This window comes from Cucurbitaria berberidis (assembly GCF_010015615.1).
Source record: "Cucurbitaria berberidis CBS 394.84 unplaced genomic scaffold K460scaffold_2, whole genome shotgun sequence".
In the NCBI taxonomy this organism is placed as follows: Eukaryota; Fungi; Ascomycota; class Dothideomycetes; order Pleosporales; family Cucurbitariaceae; genus Cucurbitaria; species Cucurbitaria berberidis.
Genome location: NW_024468936.1, coordinates 1784164 through 1800356, shown reverse-complemented (window position 1 = coordinate 1800356; position 16193 = coordinate 1784164). Strand labels below are relative to the sequence as shown.

General features: G+C 50.5%; 2 protein-coding genes across 2 annotated transcripts; both read right to left on the bottom strand.

Moving 5' to 3' along the window:
- Positions 1-53: 53 nt before the first annotated feature.
- Positions 54-897, bottom strand: K460DRAFT_332664 (uncharacterized protein; the record flags this gene model as incomplete). Its single annotated transcript, XM_040930851.1, has 2 exons — positions 54-555; positions 674-897. The coding sequence occupies 2 exons, from the start codon at positions 895-897 to the stop codon at positions 87-89; spliced, it is 693 nt and encodes a 230-aa protein (XP_040790106.1). The 3' UTR covers positions 54-86.
- A 538-nt stretch (positions 898-1435) lies between these two features.
- K460DRAFT_383914 (P-loop containing nucleoside triphosphate hydrolase protein) lies at positions 1436-16051 on the bottom strand (the record flags this gene model as incomplete). The annotated part of the gene is made up of 53 exons (XM_040935474.1): positions 15203-16051; positions 15153-15166; positions 15092-15119; positions 15038-15061; positions 14548-15007; positions 14335-14517; positions 14282-14295; positions 14014-14242; positions 13889-13974; positions 13521-13858; positions 12769-13487; positions 11737-12735; positions 11596-11706; positions 11072-11562; positions 10871-11038; positions 10700-10840; positions 10622-10666; positions 10367-10585; positions 10075-10324; positions 9803-10035; positions 9686-9763; positions 9587-9643; positions 9370-9556; positions 8855-9339; positions 8747-8821; positions 8622-8716; positions 8477-8582; positions 8309-8443; positions 7898-8278; positions 7763-7867; positions 7073-7729; positions 6866-7039; positions 6635-6835; positions 6263-6601; positions 6192-6232; positions 6085-6161; positions 5762-6048; positions 5675-5722; positions 5378-5644; positions 5077-5347; positions 4678-5040; positions 4015-4644; positions 3880-3984; positions 3739-3849; positions 3599-3708; positions 3542-3568; positions 3427-3505; positions 3298-3396; positions 3250-3264; positions 2912-3210; positions 2702-2881; positions 2606-2662; positions 1436-2569 (listed from the first exon to the last, which is right to left on the bottom strand). Exons 1-53 carry the CDS (start codon positions 15608-15610, stop codon positions 1436-1438), a joined length of 12435 nt encoding a protein of 4144 aa, XP_040790105.1. The 5' UTR covers positions 15611-16051.
- Between the last annotated feature and the right edge of the window lie 142 nt (positions 16052-16193).

Below are 16193 nucleotides of genomic sequence, written 5' to 3'. Positions count from 1 at the left end.
CTTTGAAGCTGAGCGTTGGAATCGGGATCGTATCATTGGTCGTGATAACGTTCACCCTTGTCGTCTTTATGTCATAATACCTAAGCTCATGCTCGATCTATTTTGCTCTCAAGGCTTTCACATCTGATATGCACCACCGCCATTTTAACCACACCCTCTAAACCCTCAATCCCTTCGACGCTTTCCTTCCAACCATCTGTCTCTTCGAAACCTAAGCCTGCATCACTACCAGACCAACCAACAATCGCCGTGAGAAGCGCTCCCCTCTGTCCCTCATCCCCTCCCCTGACTGGAAAATCAGTCTCAACGCCCCAACCAAAGCTCACAGCCTCCACCTCAGGACTTTCTTGTAGACCTTTCTCGATGAACAACTTGAACCGGGAGCCAGCCCTATCCTTCTCCTCCACCGAGATCTCCGAGGCAAAGTACGTAAGTACAATAAGCGCCACAGGAGACCTGAGAGCCACGGGCGGAAACGGGGTGAGACTAACATGTTTCGTAAACTCTCCACTCGCCAGGACTTTAGGTAGGTCTTTGACCGCGTCGGCGCCGTACCTATACCGAGAGATCAGCCCCTGCCCGCCACCTTCCCCATGCCCCACAATCCGTACATGACCTTCAACTAGCCCCTACAAAAACCTTTTTATTCGGACTATATGATTAACTCACTTACATCGTAGCAAAAACTTCATGCTCCTCCACACTCTCCCAGTCGAAGAACGCCCAAATTTTACTCGGCTCTTCGTCTTCCAAACCCCAGTATACTCGCGATGGGCCATCTGGTAGGGAGATAACGTTTTGCCATGTTCGATGCAGGACCTGGCCTTCTGTAGTGTCTTCATTCATGACATCGAGACCTGCTTGGACGCGCATACAAGCTATTTCCGTGACGGCCATTGTGATATTAAGCTGGGAAGCGAGTAGATGTAGATTTGTTTGTTTTACAAAGTGAAGTATATTTGAAATACATTAGAATTAGGAATCTAATGGTAGGCTATGTTCATAAGATTGGCGAAGGCGTGCTGATATTTATAGTTTTGTGTATCAGGCTGCCACTTTCGGTTCGGAGATAAAGTGCTCTGACGCGCAGGCAATGGCGTTCTTCCTATCACTGCACCATCGCCTGTATAATTATGGTTGCCTAGGACTCGCCAAATAACGGGTCACCCTTTGGACACGCTAAAATAGATATTGTTGATGCTGATTACGTCGATAAGAGATGTCAGGCGTGATGTATGGTAATATTGAAGGTCACATTGATTTTCAATGTGGTTATAGCTACCTTTCATATTGTACTGCAATTATTCGTTTAACATATATATATATTGACACTCTTTGGCCATACTTTTCTACAGTACGCTAGATATCACCAAATCCCAAAACGCCATTGCGTGCAATGGAAATTTCTGCTCCCAAAAACGCCCATAAACATAATCTACGCACTCCCGGCAACCTCCCCAAACCACTGCCTTAGCGCCCCAGCAAGCACGCCCGGCAACTCTCTCACATCTCTAACCACTAGATAATACCTGAATGGGAACCGCTCCATGTACTTCCACCTGACCACTTTGCCTTCAGGCGTGATCTCCACCGACTGCAGATCGAGGATGCTTGTCTTGTCTTTCTCCTTCTGTGCCGGCGCGACAAGAGATGTAGTCTGTGCCGCAGGATCGTTTGAAGGTTTGGGCGTCGGTGCGGCGGTTGAGGTTGTAGCGGATGAATCGATGATGATGAAGACAATCATGACGCGCTCTTCTTGCGCCTTACGGATTAGGCGCTGGATCTCAGTGTGCGAATCGCATATTCCATCACTGACGACGAGCATAAGCTGCCACAGGTCTTCACCAGCAGAGCTCGACCCCTTGCGGCGCGCTTCCGCAAACAGCTCCAGACTTCTATCCACCAACCCCCTAACATTGGTCTTCGCAGCATCGAAGCCAAATTGCTCGAATACGCGTACACCTGCATCGCTCGTGAAGGGTTTGTCGAAATCATGCGCGACGTTAACTTGGTCACCGAACCCAACCACAGATACTTCACCAACTTCCAGCATACTCAAGCTCTTCGTGACCAACGTGAGTGTCTTCAGCGCCAAATTGCTAGCGCCGCTCTCGGCCATACTTTTCGAGTCATCAAGCGCGATCATAACTTGATAACTCCTCTTACTGGGCTGACTCCTACGGAGCCAGATCTTGTCGCGCTTATAACCTGAAGCGATGTAGGGTATGATCCGCTTGAGATTGAGGCGCTTGCCAGTACGGAAATCACCGCGCAATTTTGTCGCAAGAGTTGGCGCGAGGATGAGTCGTAGGTGCTCGGTGAGCTGTTGCGAGAGAGAGTGCGTCGCGGCCTCGTGAGAGAGCCAAAGGCTACGAGCACTGTCGGGTGTCATGGTCGAGGCTTCCAAGTGGGTGAGCTCGAGCTGCGTCTCAACGTCATGGATAGAGGAAGTTTCCGACACATCCTCGTCAATGAGAGAAGCATCTTCCATATCTTCGTCCTCTCCATGGTTGAAAGGCTTCTGCTCGCCAACGAAAGCTTGAGGCTGGCCTTCCTCTGCGTTGGATTGCTGTTGAAGCTCTTCTTGAATCTGGTCCTCTTGTACGTTGACATCCTCCATATCAACATCCTTATCGGCATCCGCCATGTCATCGTCAATGTCCTCGGGTCTAGTAGGGATCTTCTCCTCCTCCTCATTGACTGGCATGGCCATGTCATGATCCAATGCCTTGGCCTGCTCTTCATTTGCCGTACCTAGTGCCTGCGTATCAGCTTGTGTCTCCTCATCGCCAAGATGTTCAAAGTCAGCATCAGCCATGTCGATCTCTTTGTCAATTTGCTGTACTTGAGTCTCTTCCTTTTCGCGTGCTTCGGAGATTTCCTTCTGCTGGTTGTACCACTTCTCTAGTACATCGCCCAGTTTCTTGAACGACTGTGTCTCGCGCGATTCTTCCGGCTGTTCACCGCGGCCACCGGCATCAGGTTGCGTTGTTTGACCTAGCTGGCCGTCTTCGGCGGCGGTTTCTTGCTTGTCTTCAGAGGACTCGCCTTCTTGGCCTTCATCTTGGTTTGCAGCGCTGGCGGAAGCCTTTTCGTTCTTGTTCTGGTGCGCTTCCTCGTTGGCGTCAGTACCGGCGCCTGCATCAGCATTTGGATCGGCCTGATCAGTATCTTTGGCGTCGCGAGGTTCGTCGTCTACGGCTTTTTCATCTGGTAGAGGAATAGCATCGTCGTCCATGGGTTCATCACCATCCTCTTCTTTTTCTTCATCTGGTTGTTCTTCATCTTCGACATGACCAGTTGTATCTTTCTCGTCTTCACCTTCTTGCTCAGGCCCAATGTCTTCATCCACGGTATCCGGGGCGCCATGTTCGGTTTCTGGATCCATCTCGTCTTCTGGCAGATCGTCGCCCATGTCCATATCACCGAGATCATCATCTTCCTTCCCTTCATCGTCCTGGCCATCCATATTCAAATCTTCAGGCAGATCGAGTGTTTCCTCTTCCTTTGCATGTGGGTCCATCTTCTCCGTCTCACCTACACCAACATTCTCTTCTTGGTCTTCGCCCTCCTCTTCCATTTCCTCATCTTCTTGTACATCTTCCTTGTCTTCCTTCTCCTCGTCTTCGCCATTTTTCTCTTTCTCTTTCTCTTTTTGTTCGGCAGCGACTTGCTCTTCTTGATCCTCAGTCCCAACATCCTGCTTGCCTTCTTTGTCTTTCGCATCATCATCTTTACCACCTTCATCCCACATTTTCTCATCGACGGCGCTGGGGCCAAGATCATCAACACTGCCAACCTCGCTCTGCACGTCGTCATCCCCCTCATCCCCAGACTCGTCACCCTTGTCTTCCTTTTCGCCAACTTCTTCAGTCTCACCTTCCATTTCCTGCTCGCCCATGTCGACGGCGTCATCTTCTTCCTCAATACTTCCTTCTCGCTCACCGCTTTCTTCTTGTGCCAAATCTTCAAGATCCTCATCATCTTCTATATCCTTTGAAATGTCCTCAGCACCTTCGCCCTCACCAAGTCCAGTTCCAGATTCGAGCTTGTCGTCCTTGCCCTGTTGTTGATCTGCGGACTTTTCAGGGGGCTGACAGAAGCCTTGCGTGCCGATCTGGATAAATGATTTGGATAGGCGGTGCAGTAAGTTGGCGGCTGATGCGTGGAGGGCATCGAAACGTTGGATAAGATACTTGTGCGAGGCTACATACTGATTGAAGATGGGTTGAATGGAAGCATACAGGGCGGCGTTGGCTTGCAGGTTGACTTCGTCATGGAGATATTGCATCCTGTCCAGCAATGCCTGTAGCGCTCTGCTAATCTGCGGGGCGTGGAGGGCATTAAGCGCAGCGGATAGTGCTTGCTCTTCTTTCACAAGCCATGCCGCATCCTCGGTTGAAGCAGGAACGCCGTTCAGCGCTGCCTCAACATCCTGCATTGACCCAAGAATCAGATCCAGCGCGCTGAAGATGTCCTTGGTATGCTGTCCAAGTGTGATCCGTTGTTCTTCGGAAAAGTCGCTAGCTTTGACCACAGGGTAATTGAACAGGAAAGGTCGAATTTGTCTAAGGATAACCCTTGAGATGTTATTGTTGTCGATCCAGTCCTGGAAAGCCGCCTGGAGCTCGGAAATGTTGGCCTCTACAGATTTGCGATACGCATCATGAGCCTGACCATTCACGTGGGCGGGTAGCTTTGGCAGTCGCTCATAACTATCAGCCAAGGTCTGTAGCCTACTCGTCCAGCCGTGCATATCACGTATCAGAGCACCGAGTTCGTTCGTTTTTCCTAGCTTCGCTTGCGCTGAGACGATGTCTGTGCCCGTCTTGAGCATAGCTGCGAGCCATCTTAGGCTGGGTTGCAGCAATTCTGTCGCTTCAAGCTGTTGTTGAGAAACCCAAAACAGCTGATCTTGTGTGGACTGTGAGAGGTTTTGAATAATCGATATCGGCGCAGTAATATTTTGAAGGTTGTGAGCCGCCTTAATCAACACCCCGCGCTGTCGAATGGAAATGTGCAACAAGCCTTCAATGTACCCTATGCTTCTTGCCACATCATTCGGTGTCAGATCACCCGAATGCTCCTTGTATACTGCTCTGACTTGCGGCATGATGTTGAGCGCTTTGTGCAGATAGTACTCTGCTGCACTTCCGTAACCTTCATCAGCCCTTGCCGCGAAGGGAAGGGAAGTGAGAATCGTCGAAAGCGTGTCTTGCTTCACCAGGGTGTCCACACTTGGATTAGAGTTAACTCCCATTTGTCGCAGTGTTTTCATCGTGTCGGCGTAGAGTTTGCGTTTCTGAGTCTTGAGGTGTTGGACAGTCTCCTTGTTCTCCTCCGTCAGCTTGGCGGGCGTGGCTTTTTGAAGTTCTACCATCGAATTCGTGAGATCAGTGATCAGATCAGTGATGAATGCAGCGCTCTCAACAGCGTCGCTCCTCGGCATAGAAAGACTGCGCATCATGTTTACTGTAACTTCGAGATTCCTGAAGCGAATCGGTCGCCCAGTCCACCCTGGTACACTGTGCGCACAGAGTTCAAGTGACAGAGCATCGGTGGTCGTGTTGATTTGGTCCATCAAACCATCCTGCAGTAGGTGTAGCTCTTCAGGAAAACCAGTCTTGATGACCCCAGAGACAGGCTGGTTGAGAAGCGCTCTGAACTTCCTAACCCACTTGCTCAACTTTCGATGACTCGTTTTCGCACTCTGTTTCAACGCCTCAATATTCGTATCTTTCCAGCTAGCAAGCTTAATCACGTTGTTGACTTCTTTCTCCAAACTTTGCCGACCCTTGGCGAGAGCTTCATGCACCGGCTTCTCAAGACGCGAGAAGTAAGCAATGAAGTTGTCAAGCGAAGAATAAATGATCTTGAATAATAATGCGTCTTGCATTCGCATCGCAGCGTGTTGGCGGAGCTGTTGCAGTAGCTTGATGCGCTGCTCGAACTGCCCTAGCGTCGTAGTGTCAAAGAAACTCTCAAGCGTCTTCACCAAGTCCAGAGCATGCAGCTTCATGCTGTTCTCGTCAGAAATACTTTCCGAAGCTGCGATGATCGTCTCATAGGCAACGAAGAACCAACTCTTTGCGTCATCGTGAGCTTTTTCAATCTCCAAATCAAACAACCTCGCCCAGGTTGTGAGCTCCAGTTGTCTCCAGCTAACTAGCAGCTTTGTCAGATCATCGTACAGGTTGGCAGTGCTGTAGTCTTTGCTTGCAACCTTCTGCCACTCGTACATATACGCATGGAGCTTCTCTACCTTGGTAATGAGCTTTGCCACCGGATCCACATGGCGGAATTCAAGTGCTTCGTCGCATGTACGCAGGACGTCCGAGAGAGTCATGTGTTCAGGCCAGACGGTATGAATCTGTCGATAGCGGATCTGTATGCGATAGATCAGGGTAATAAGGCGTTTGGCTTCTTGGAGATTTGCGTCGAAGTAAAAATTGTATGACTTTCCAGTGCCAGAAGAGGACAAGGTATCTGCCCTCTTCTCTAGTGCGAGATATATGGTAGGTAGAGCGTCTTCATGCTTGGTACCGTGGCCCTTGCCGTCAGAGACACGGTTCATCTCCGCAGCGCACCATTGAAGCAGTCGCTTTATTGAGTCGGATGCGTCGCAGCTCTGAACGAACAGCTCGGCGTGCATACTCGCCAGACGGATTGCATGGTCTCGTGAGTTGGACACCATCACCTGGGAGGTCTCCTCCTGCTCTTGCTCGGCCTCGTAGTCTGGGAATAGGGTCGGGTCTTCTTCCTCGTCGTCTTCATCCATGCCCCTGTACGTATACAGGCTTGAGTCCTTAGCCTGCTTCTCTTGATCCTGGAGTAGCTTGTTCTTCCAGTCTCCATAGAAGCTGACAAACAGGTCGTGCAGCAGGGTCCTAGCAGCAGAGCTTGAGCTTGATGCGGGATCAGTACTCTTGAGTATCGTTAAAGAGTGTAGCGCATTCCATCTGAGACCAATAGCTTGGTCGTGTTGTTCCAGGCCTTCCTCGAGTTCCTGTAGTAACCATTCCGCTTTCTCAACAGACCTCTGGCGGCCAAAGAACGGAGTGTCGTGACAAACACGAGCTAGGCTTTTGCTGACTGAGCCCTGTTCCTCATTTTCCAACTCTTTCTTGCCGAGGACGAGCCCGATTTCTAAGCACACAAGGAAACCGACCACGGTATCTGTAATGTCGTCATACGCCCGGTAGCCTTCTGTCAACCGTTGACTGATGCGAAGTACGTTCTGCTGCAGCGTGATATCGCGTGATGCTTCTTCGGCTGACATTGAACCATTAAGCAGAGGCTGTATAGTACTGAGCAAGTTGGTGAATTCGCCCTGCAAGTCATCGAGTTCAGATCTTTCAGGGCGAACAATGGGTGGCACAGGTGGCTCTTCACCCATGCTCTGAATAGCCTCTTCGATCTGGCGGATACGGAAGCTTGTATCTTGCCCCGTGAAGTCGATTTGAAATTGCTTTAGCGACGCCAACGTCTGAAGGAGAGTTTGCTTCTCTTCGTTGAACATTTTGCGCTCGACCATTGGCCTGAGCGCAGGATCATGCGGATAATTTGGAACATACAGTGTGAGACCGAACAAACCCAGTTGAATCCAAGCATTCGCATCGACGCTGCCTGTAGGGCGGTAGCATTTTTCGAAGCCTTCTTGTAGCGTTGAGCGGTATGTATCCGTGATAGGCGCCTCGGGATAAAATGTAACCTGTCCTCGATCGATATGCTGAATTATATCGGCACAATGCGATGCGTTGACCTGATTGTAGATGTCGTAATAAAGTCTATCAAGTGCTGACGAGTGGTCCTGTGTTATGCGGTCTGCATCGAGTGAGAGTTGTTGAGAAAAAACTCCCAATTCTGACTCGAGGTGGTCGAGCTGCGCGAGTGGAACGTCGTCTGCGCCATACAGCTTGGCGAGAACAGAAATATGGAATGAGCTCTGCAGAGCCATAGCACCCCCTGATTGATGTGTAAGACCGAGGTAGCGATACAATTTGGCGAAATGATCCGTCGGATAGTAAGATCTCCCGACAGCAACAGTCGTGAGTTTTGTTGGTCGTCGAGCGAGTAGAATTGATTTCGTTCTTGTAGCCACGACAGCAGGCGAAGGCGTTATGTATAGTTGCTGAGTGACAGGATGATCGTTGAATGCAACGTCAAGAAACTGGCAGAGACCCTCAAACTCTGCCTCCAGGTACGGCGTAAATACAGCATCAAATTCGCCAATGCTTTCGTTTAGTTCCAAAATAGCTTCGTTGAGACCTATGATCAGCTCCTGGGCATCAACTTTGTCCCTACGTACAAGCTCTAGAGAGCTTGCAACCCGTTCGCGGATTTGTACCATTTCATCAATCCTCAAATTCGACTTCCACATGATAATATCGAGCCTGTCCGCTAGACCTTCTAGCTCGAGAACTTCTTTTAGCTGGACTTGAGTCTTTGATGTGAAGGGTTTGAACGCGCGCCATACACGCTCCATGCCCAACCCAGTTGTTAGTTGAACATCGGAGCCGAAGACTGCGATCTGCTTAGAAAGAGTCGTACTTATGTTCTGCAACAGAGCCGTTGACTCATAGCTTGTGGCGGGAAGGGCGGAGGCTAGCATCTTCAAATACGTCTGGAACATGGCGCGGTCGAAGGTCGCTCCAGTAGCTAGTACGAAGAAACCCCAGAACAATGTGCGTAATGGCTTGAGAAATGCGACGTCAAGCTGTTTGCCGTTGCGATATTCCGACCAGACTCCTGCCGCTACTTTTACAAGTCCCTGCCAGTAGGCGTACAGGAATGCAGGCAGCTTCTGCTTCTCTTTGCGACGCTCGAATCGTGCAGATGGAAGTTTGTGAATCACCTGCTGCATGTTGTAAAGATCCAGCATAAATCCGTACATCGATGCAGACCAAAGACTGAGTGACTTGGTTGCTTCAGTTTGATTAAGTGAGAGTTCACTCCCGAGCGGGTGATACGGTACAAGCTGAGCCAGGTCTTGTGCGCCGACTTGCGGATGAAGTGTCTGCTCATGTGGCGCCCATGCATTCTTGAGGAACTGTACGAAATGCGGGAACTTGTCATTGATTCCATCTTGGTTGTCGACACCATTGACCTGCAGAAGTGAAGATACGAGCCCTTGGCCCACTTGTTTCGTAAAGCTCGTCAAGAAGTCATTATCGAGGGAACCCAAGTTTTCAAAGCGCTGCTCCATCGTCACAGTCATATGATCCGTATGTTCCTGGAAATATCGGAATCGATACATGGCCGAGTCCAGCGGATACTCTAAAGTCTTCGTGTCGTCTTGAGCAACATCATGTTCCGGATCGAGCAGGCAGATCTCCACGGCTCTGTTCCGCATAGCCCTGGACAGCTCACCAAACCTTGGATCCATAGTCATAAAGATTTTGAAGTCAGGATGTGGCCGCACGATGCGCGCTTCGCCGTCAGCCGTGGAGTGCTCATTGATGGAAAGGTAGCCATTGGGCTCAAGAAGCGAATTCAACCGATCAAGGACAGCGCTCGAGCAAAGATTGGCATTATCGAGGACAATCCATTTGCCTTGCTCCAGAGCGCGAATGAGCATGCCGTCAACCCATTGGAAACGTGCACCGTCGATCTGCTGGTTGGAAGATTGGAGCAGGTCGTGGAACTTATGAAGTAGGCCAGACGCGTCGGGATCAGATCGAGCAACTGCTTCGAGAAGTGGATCGATAGTGCTAGTGATCAGGGTAGAGCCAGGTTGGATCTGTTCAAGTAATTTAATGTAGGCCTGCGACGGTTTCTCCATGGATGCAATCCGTCGTCGAACAAAAGTCTCCAGTTTCTCCATGCCTCGATGCAATTCTCGTGTGGCGTCGACTTGCTCATATCCACCAACAAGATCCATAGCATCGACATCTGCATTCATGGGGAAAGCGACGACGTCTGCTCCAACAAGGCTGGCCAGTTGGTTTATCATGGCCGTCTTACCGGAGCCAGACGAGCCCACAACGATGACAGGCCAATCCTGCTTGATACTGATCAGCATTGCTTCCACAGATCCTAATTGCGCAACTCTAAGGGGTGAAAGAGCATCCGGACGCGTAACCGCAGTATCTCGTGAGAGCAGGCCAAGGCCGACTTGTAGGGCCCGTGTGCTCAAATTGTGGAACAGGCTCATGCGCGGCTCGTAGACACCGTATAGGATCTCGAAGAGCTTGCGAATCCGACTTCGGTCACTCTCCGCCCGGAAGCGTTGAACGAATATTGTCTCTAGGAAGTCCCTCGCTGAGCCAGCAAAGTCCTTGGAAGCGAGAAGTTGGAGCCAGCGCAGTGTGTCGCGCAAATTGAACTCCCAAGGCGCACCCAAAGTGCCGAATGCACGGCGACTGACCACCTGATCGTCGAGTTCAGCGATAAATTGAATCAATCTGGTAACCTCCAGTTCATCAATACCGGGGAAGACCTTCCTGCATATGAGGGTCAAGTCTTCAGAGCGGAATACATCCGCGTATACGACGGTGAATCGGTTCACAAAGGATGCAGGGAGACCCTTTCGTCCACCGCCTTGATGATGCGGGTTCTGCGCAGCAAAAACCCTAAAATCCTGATGCTTACGGAACGTCTGGTCAAGTTCGGATATGTACACCTCTCCACGATGATCGAGCACCGCATTGAGACCTTCCAAGACAGACTGCGATGCCAAGTTCATCTCGTCGAGCAAGACCCAATCGCCGTTCTTCATCGCCTTCAGAAAGGGTGCATCGCGCCAGGCAAATGTACCGGCCGCACCTCCCTCGACTGGCACGTCTGAACCAAATAGGTCCATGAGATCTGTCTGTTCGGACAGGTTGAGGCGTGTCAGAGGCTTGCCGATAGCTTTCGCAAGAGCTGTTACAAGCGTGGTTTTTCCGACACCGGGATTTCCTTCTAGCAGGATTGGCTTTACGAGTTGCAATGCGCGGGCTATACGCATTGCATTGGAGCGTGTGGTTGGGGCATCGAGGGAAAAGTCGGCTGCTTCCGATGCGGCTAGCGAGAACTTGGGTATGGAGAACGACCCTATCTGAAATATTTCCTCTGTGCTTGAGATGTCGACATCGCCAAAGCAGAAGGGCGCAACATCGCGCCCGAGGAGCTCGCTAAGGTGCTGCAGACACGCTCTCCGCTCATCATCGATGGAAGTAGCAGAGATGGCAAGTAGCCCAGCTGGGTTGGCACCGAGGGTATCAATGAATACCATTGCCGCACCATGTACAATGCCAAAGATCGGATCATCGTGGGTTGACTTGTTGATGAACGAGATCCAAGACAGTGTGTCGCGAATGGATATGGAAGAAGCGACCGACGTATTGTACTTGTCGTTGAACCACTGCGAGAACGAAACGATGGCTTCGGCATACTGCGCTACATTTGGCCTCAGCTTTGATCGTATAATTTGCAGGATATCCTCGAGATCAGACATTGCGGGAACCCAGATTTCCGTGAAACGATTGCGCAGCGCAGGCGAGAGCTCTTTCTTTCCGTAGTCGCCACCAGGATTCATTGTTGCAAGAAATTGGAAGCCATCACTAGCAGAAATGAAAGAGTCTGTGGGTCCCTTCTCCGCGAGCAGAAGAGTACGCGATGGTTCAAGAACACTGTTTAGACGTTCAAGCACAGAGTCATCAGCAAGAGAAATCTCATCGAGAAGGAAATAATGGCCCTGTCTCATCGCATGCACAAGACTGCCGTCTGCCCATTCGAACAACGCTGCAGCTTTACGTCGATTGTTGCGGATCATCTCTCGTTCCGTGACTGGTATTAAGCCTGGAGCTTCATGGTCGATCTTGTCGTACATGGCCAACAGATCATCTGTATCAAGAGTCGCTGGGTCACGTTGGATATTCTCGTTCTCCATGCCCTCGATGGCTTTGAGGACCTGGTTCCGCACCAGCTCCTCGATAGCTGCCCGATTTCGGATGGGTCGTTGTGCGCCGATTAAGTCACCCGTTTCGGTGTTTTGATGTGCATTGACAATATGAAGTTGGTTTTCGAATTGATCCGCCAACAACTGACAGACAGTCGTCTTTCCGCACCCAGTTTCTCCGATTAGTAGTACGGGCTCGTTGTTGCGAAGTGCATGTGCCACTAGAGCGAAAAGTCTTCGCATCGCGCGCGTCCATACAACGTCGTCCATTTTGCCCATGTCATTCTTGCTCAGTCCTTCGATACTAGACCAAGTATCCATGCTGAACAGCTGATCTTCATCGATAGTGACTTTGGGACCTTTCTCGCTCATAACAGTTTCCAAAATCTTCTTGACTGCAACACGCTCTTCTTCTTTCCGAACACGCTCCGCGAGGAGCATATACCCGTTGTTGGCAAGATCCTGCACCGTATCCGCATTTCGCTGTGCCCACCTGAACAAGTCTCGAAGAGTTGCGAAGCTCTTCTGCTCAAAGATGCGATTCTCTTGTCGAAGGGTGGATAGTTCTCTGTATACCTTAACAATGCGCTTACACCACGTTTCAGGGATCATGGTTCGTCGGTGCAAGATCTCGGTCAGTTCTTCGACTGGGATATCATCGAAGTGGAGCTCTAGGAAGCGGTTGCGGAAAGCGCGTGATAACACTTTTCGCCCACCATATAGGCCTGCCGGATTCTGTGTAGCGAATAGCATGAAGTCTTCATGAGGTCGGACTACCTCTTGAGTCTCTGGGATAAGAAGCTCTCTGTTGTCATCGAGCAAACGATTGAGTGCTTCCAACACATCTGTGGGCGCTAAATTGAGTTCGTCTAAAACAATCCAGTGACCCTCTCGCAAAGCTCGAACAAGAATGCCTTCTTGAAATACAAGTTTGCCATCAGTGCCAGAGATGTATGAGCCAAGGTACTCTTGTAAATCGGTGTGCTCGTGGTTGTTAATACGGACAAATTTGTTACCCGACCGTTTCGCTAGGTACTCGATCATACTCGTTTTACCAGATGAAGTCGGACCTTGGATGAGCACGGGGTATTTTCGTGTGGAAGAAGCTCGAATAAGGTTGTTCATGTTCCGCTGAACGAAGGGCGTGATGATATAGTGTGGCTGCTCCTCCACAGTATGCACACCTTGTCGAAGCCAGTAATGACCTTGCCCAACATAGCTCCGTCCGTCCGAGGGTTGCTGGAGAGGTTTCCCAAGCTCAGCCTTCAGGGCAGCTTTCTGCGGAAATAGATGCTTGGTGATGAGCGGAGCTACGAGATCCTCAGAAGCCTTGCCGAGGAACGTCATAAAGCTCATGTGGAAGCCTTCATATAGCGCTCTTCGTAGGCTGCATAGAGGAGCCATGTCTTTGGCGTATGAAAGGGTCCTTGTAAGTGTTCTCAAGCTGAAATGTGGCTTCTGATCTGCCCCATCTACGAGCATGTTTGCTTTTGCAAGCTGCTGTATTTCGAGATAGAGACTGGTGACATCGCGTGCTACTCGCACAATAGCGGGATCCGTACTATCCTTATCGCCACCTAGATACTTTTCGACAATGTTGCGCAAACTCTTTTCGTCACTGTCTGGACTCTCAACATACAACTCCGTGAATCTCGATCGAATGCCCGGTGACAAATCCTTCTTTCCTACATCGGTTGCAGGGTTCATTGCGGCGAAGACCCTGAAGTTCGGATGAGCTACCACCCGCTCAACATTGCCAGTTTCCGTAAGCAGAATCGAAGGGTTGCCATCTGGCCCACCACCCAAAAGATCTGTGAGCGCCTCTAACGTATCAGAAGATGCCAGGTTAATCTCATCGAGCAATACCCAATCACCGTTTCTAACAGCCTTGACAATGTTACCTTCCAAGAACGAAAAGGCAAAGGCTTCGGAACCACTGGCAAGTTGAGCCTCAAGATCGTGAAGGTCTGTCGAAAACTTCTCCCACCGTGCTTTTGGGAAGTTCACGGGTAGGGAATCCATTTTCCGTCTCTTCTTTGGCTGGCCTCCTTCTGGATCCGGGGACGAAGTCTGCGATTCGTGTGCTTTGCGAGCTGCATCCACCATTTTCAGAGCTTCGCGCCATAGCGTACAGACGCGCTTCCACTCGCCCTTCGCAACGCGTTTCCCGAGCATCTCAATGAAACGTAGATTCTTCTTCCTTGAAAAAGTCGTGTCGAAGAGGTCATCAAATTCGTCCTTGAGCGGGACCACGAGGCTGCGGACATTGACGGGCTTGAAGCCACCAAGCAGATCGCCACTCTCACTTTGCTGAGACAAATTGAACGCAACTAGCTTTCGACCGAGTTGCTCGGCCAGGTACTGAATGCATGTCGTCTTTCCAGTACCTGTCTCACCGACGAGCAGCAGTGGCTCTTGTCGGTCAACAGCTACAGCAACTTTCTCCAGCAGACGGAGCGTGTAATCGTTAGTCGAAAACGGTTGCCCAGATGTTGTTCGCCTTGAAGATCTGTGTTTGGACAGCCTTGCTCGTCCAATTTGAATAGTTCCAGCGGCTGTAGTCTTCGATGGTATTGACAGTTTGACTGTGCGGTTCTTCAGGAGATGGTCACGTCTTTGAGGGTCGATATGCAGCTCTTCTGCCACGCATGACATGACAGTTAAACGTGCGTTATCACTGCGCAGGCTACCAGCGAAGCAGTCGAATGCCTCCATGAAAATATCGTCCTTCTGCGCCGTACTAAAAACTGGGGAATGGGCAAGGAGCATGGCTATCCTATCGCACCACTTCAAAAGGTCTCGAGGAGTCATGGCTCGAATCGATGTGCCATTCTCAGATGAGAACTTCGCATCGGAATATAGCTCCAATAAGCGCGAGTAGACTCCTATTATGCCAGACAAGTGCTTTTGTAATAATGGGTACTTAGCGCTTATAATTTGTTTAAATTCTTCCAGTTGCGGCATCTGAACAGGAACAGACTTCCAAAATCGGTGACCTATCATGTTTTGGCGAGGCACGATCTCCTGTCCCTTAAGATTGAGCGAGCTTCGCATGGTAGCGATAATTCGGAAGCCTCTCGCTGCTCGTACAGTCTCTCCTCGACTAGGTATGAGTAGCTCCCCGCGCTCAATGAGCGGCAAAAGTGTGCTAATGACCTCATTCGGTGCTCGGTCCAGGTCCTCGATGAAGATCCATCTTCCCTCTCTGACTGCAGTCGTAAGCACACCAGCCCGCCAGCTGAATGTTCCCGGCTTTGCCCCGGTCGCGTACATTCCAATCAGAAGCTTGGCATCGCTTTGCTCGTTAAGGTGAAGAGTGACCATCTTGTCGAGCTTGTTGAGTTGCCAGGCAAAATGACGCGTGAGAAGCGTCTTGCCAGACCCAGCCAGGCCAGTGAGCAAGAGCGGACTAGATCCGAGTAGTCCATAGGCAATGCGCTTCAGGTTCGCTTCTGTCGTTGCTGTTGATATAAGGTCGGAGGGCCTTTCTTGTGATGGTTCACCATCGAGTCGAGGTAGTAGGATGCCGCTAACGTTGACTGTATACGGTGACAGCTGTCGATAAACAGACGCAGGGTGCTGTTCGCCAGCATCTGCCAGTGCTTGGCGTGTCTTCGCCTGGAGGTCCTTCCACCTCTTCTCCTCCCATAGCGACAAAAAACGATAATCGATTGTCTGGTCCTCCCATGGCCCTTCAATTTCTCCCTCTCCGACAAATCTCTTGATCATGTCCTGCGTCGCATGGTCGGCTGCGTGAACATACAAACAGAAAGTCCGGATAGCTAGGTAACGCAAAGCGCGGCTCGAATGCTGGAATAGAGCCTCTAGGGCAAGAGGCCGTACATATCTAGCGAAGTTTCTGCAGTCGTAGCTGAGCAATCGGAAAATTCCCAGCAACACTCCAGTCAGATCGGATTCCTTGGTAAGAGCTAGAACATTTCCAGTGGATTTTGATGTCTCTGATCCTGCAAGGGGCGACTTTGAAATATGTGCTAGGAAGCGTTCCGTGTGCTCTGCGAGATGAGGCGCAAGCGGTAAAATTCTACCAAAAGCCGCAAGTTTTGCCTCGGTCTCCGCGCCAGATTGGATCCATAGCGCACAGAACTCTGTGAAAAGCCCACCGTATTGAAGGAAAAGCTTGTCCGTGGATCCAGGATTCAACGCTGCAGTGGCTAGCGATACGATATTGACCTCTCCACCGGCCTTCCGGTAGCTATTACCTTCCATTTGTGGGAAGGGTACTGTGAATGTCGTATTTAGGGCGCCTTCCCATAGTTTTGACGCTTTAATATGCCTCGTAAGTGTTGTAGTG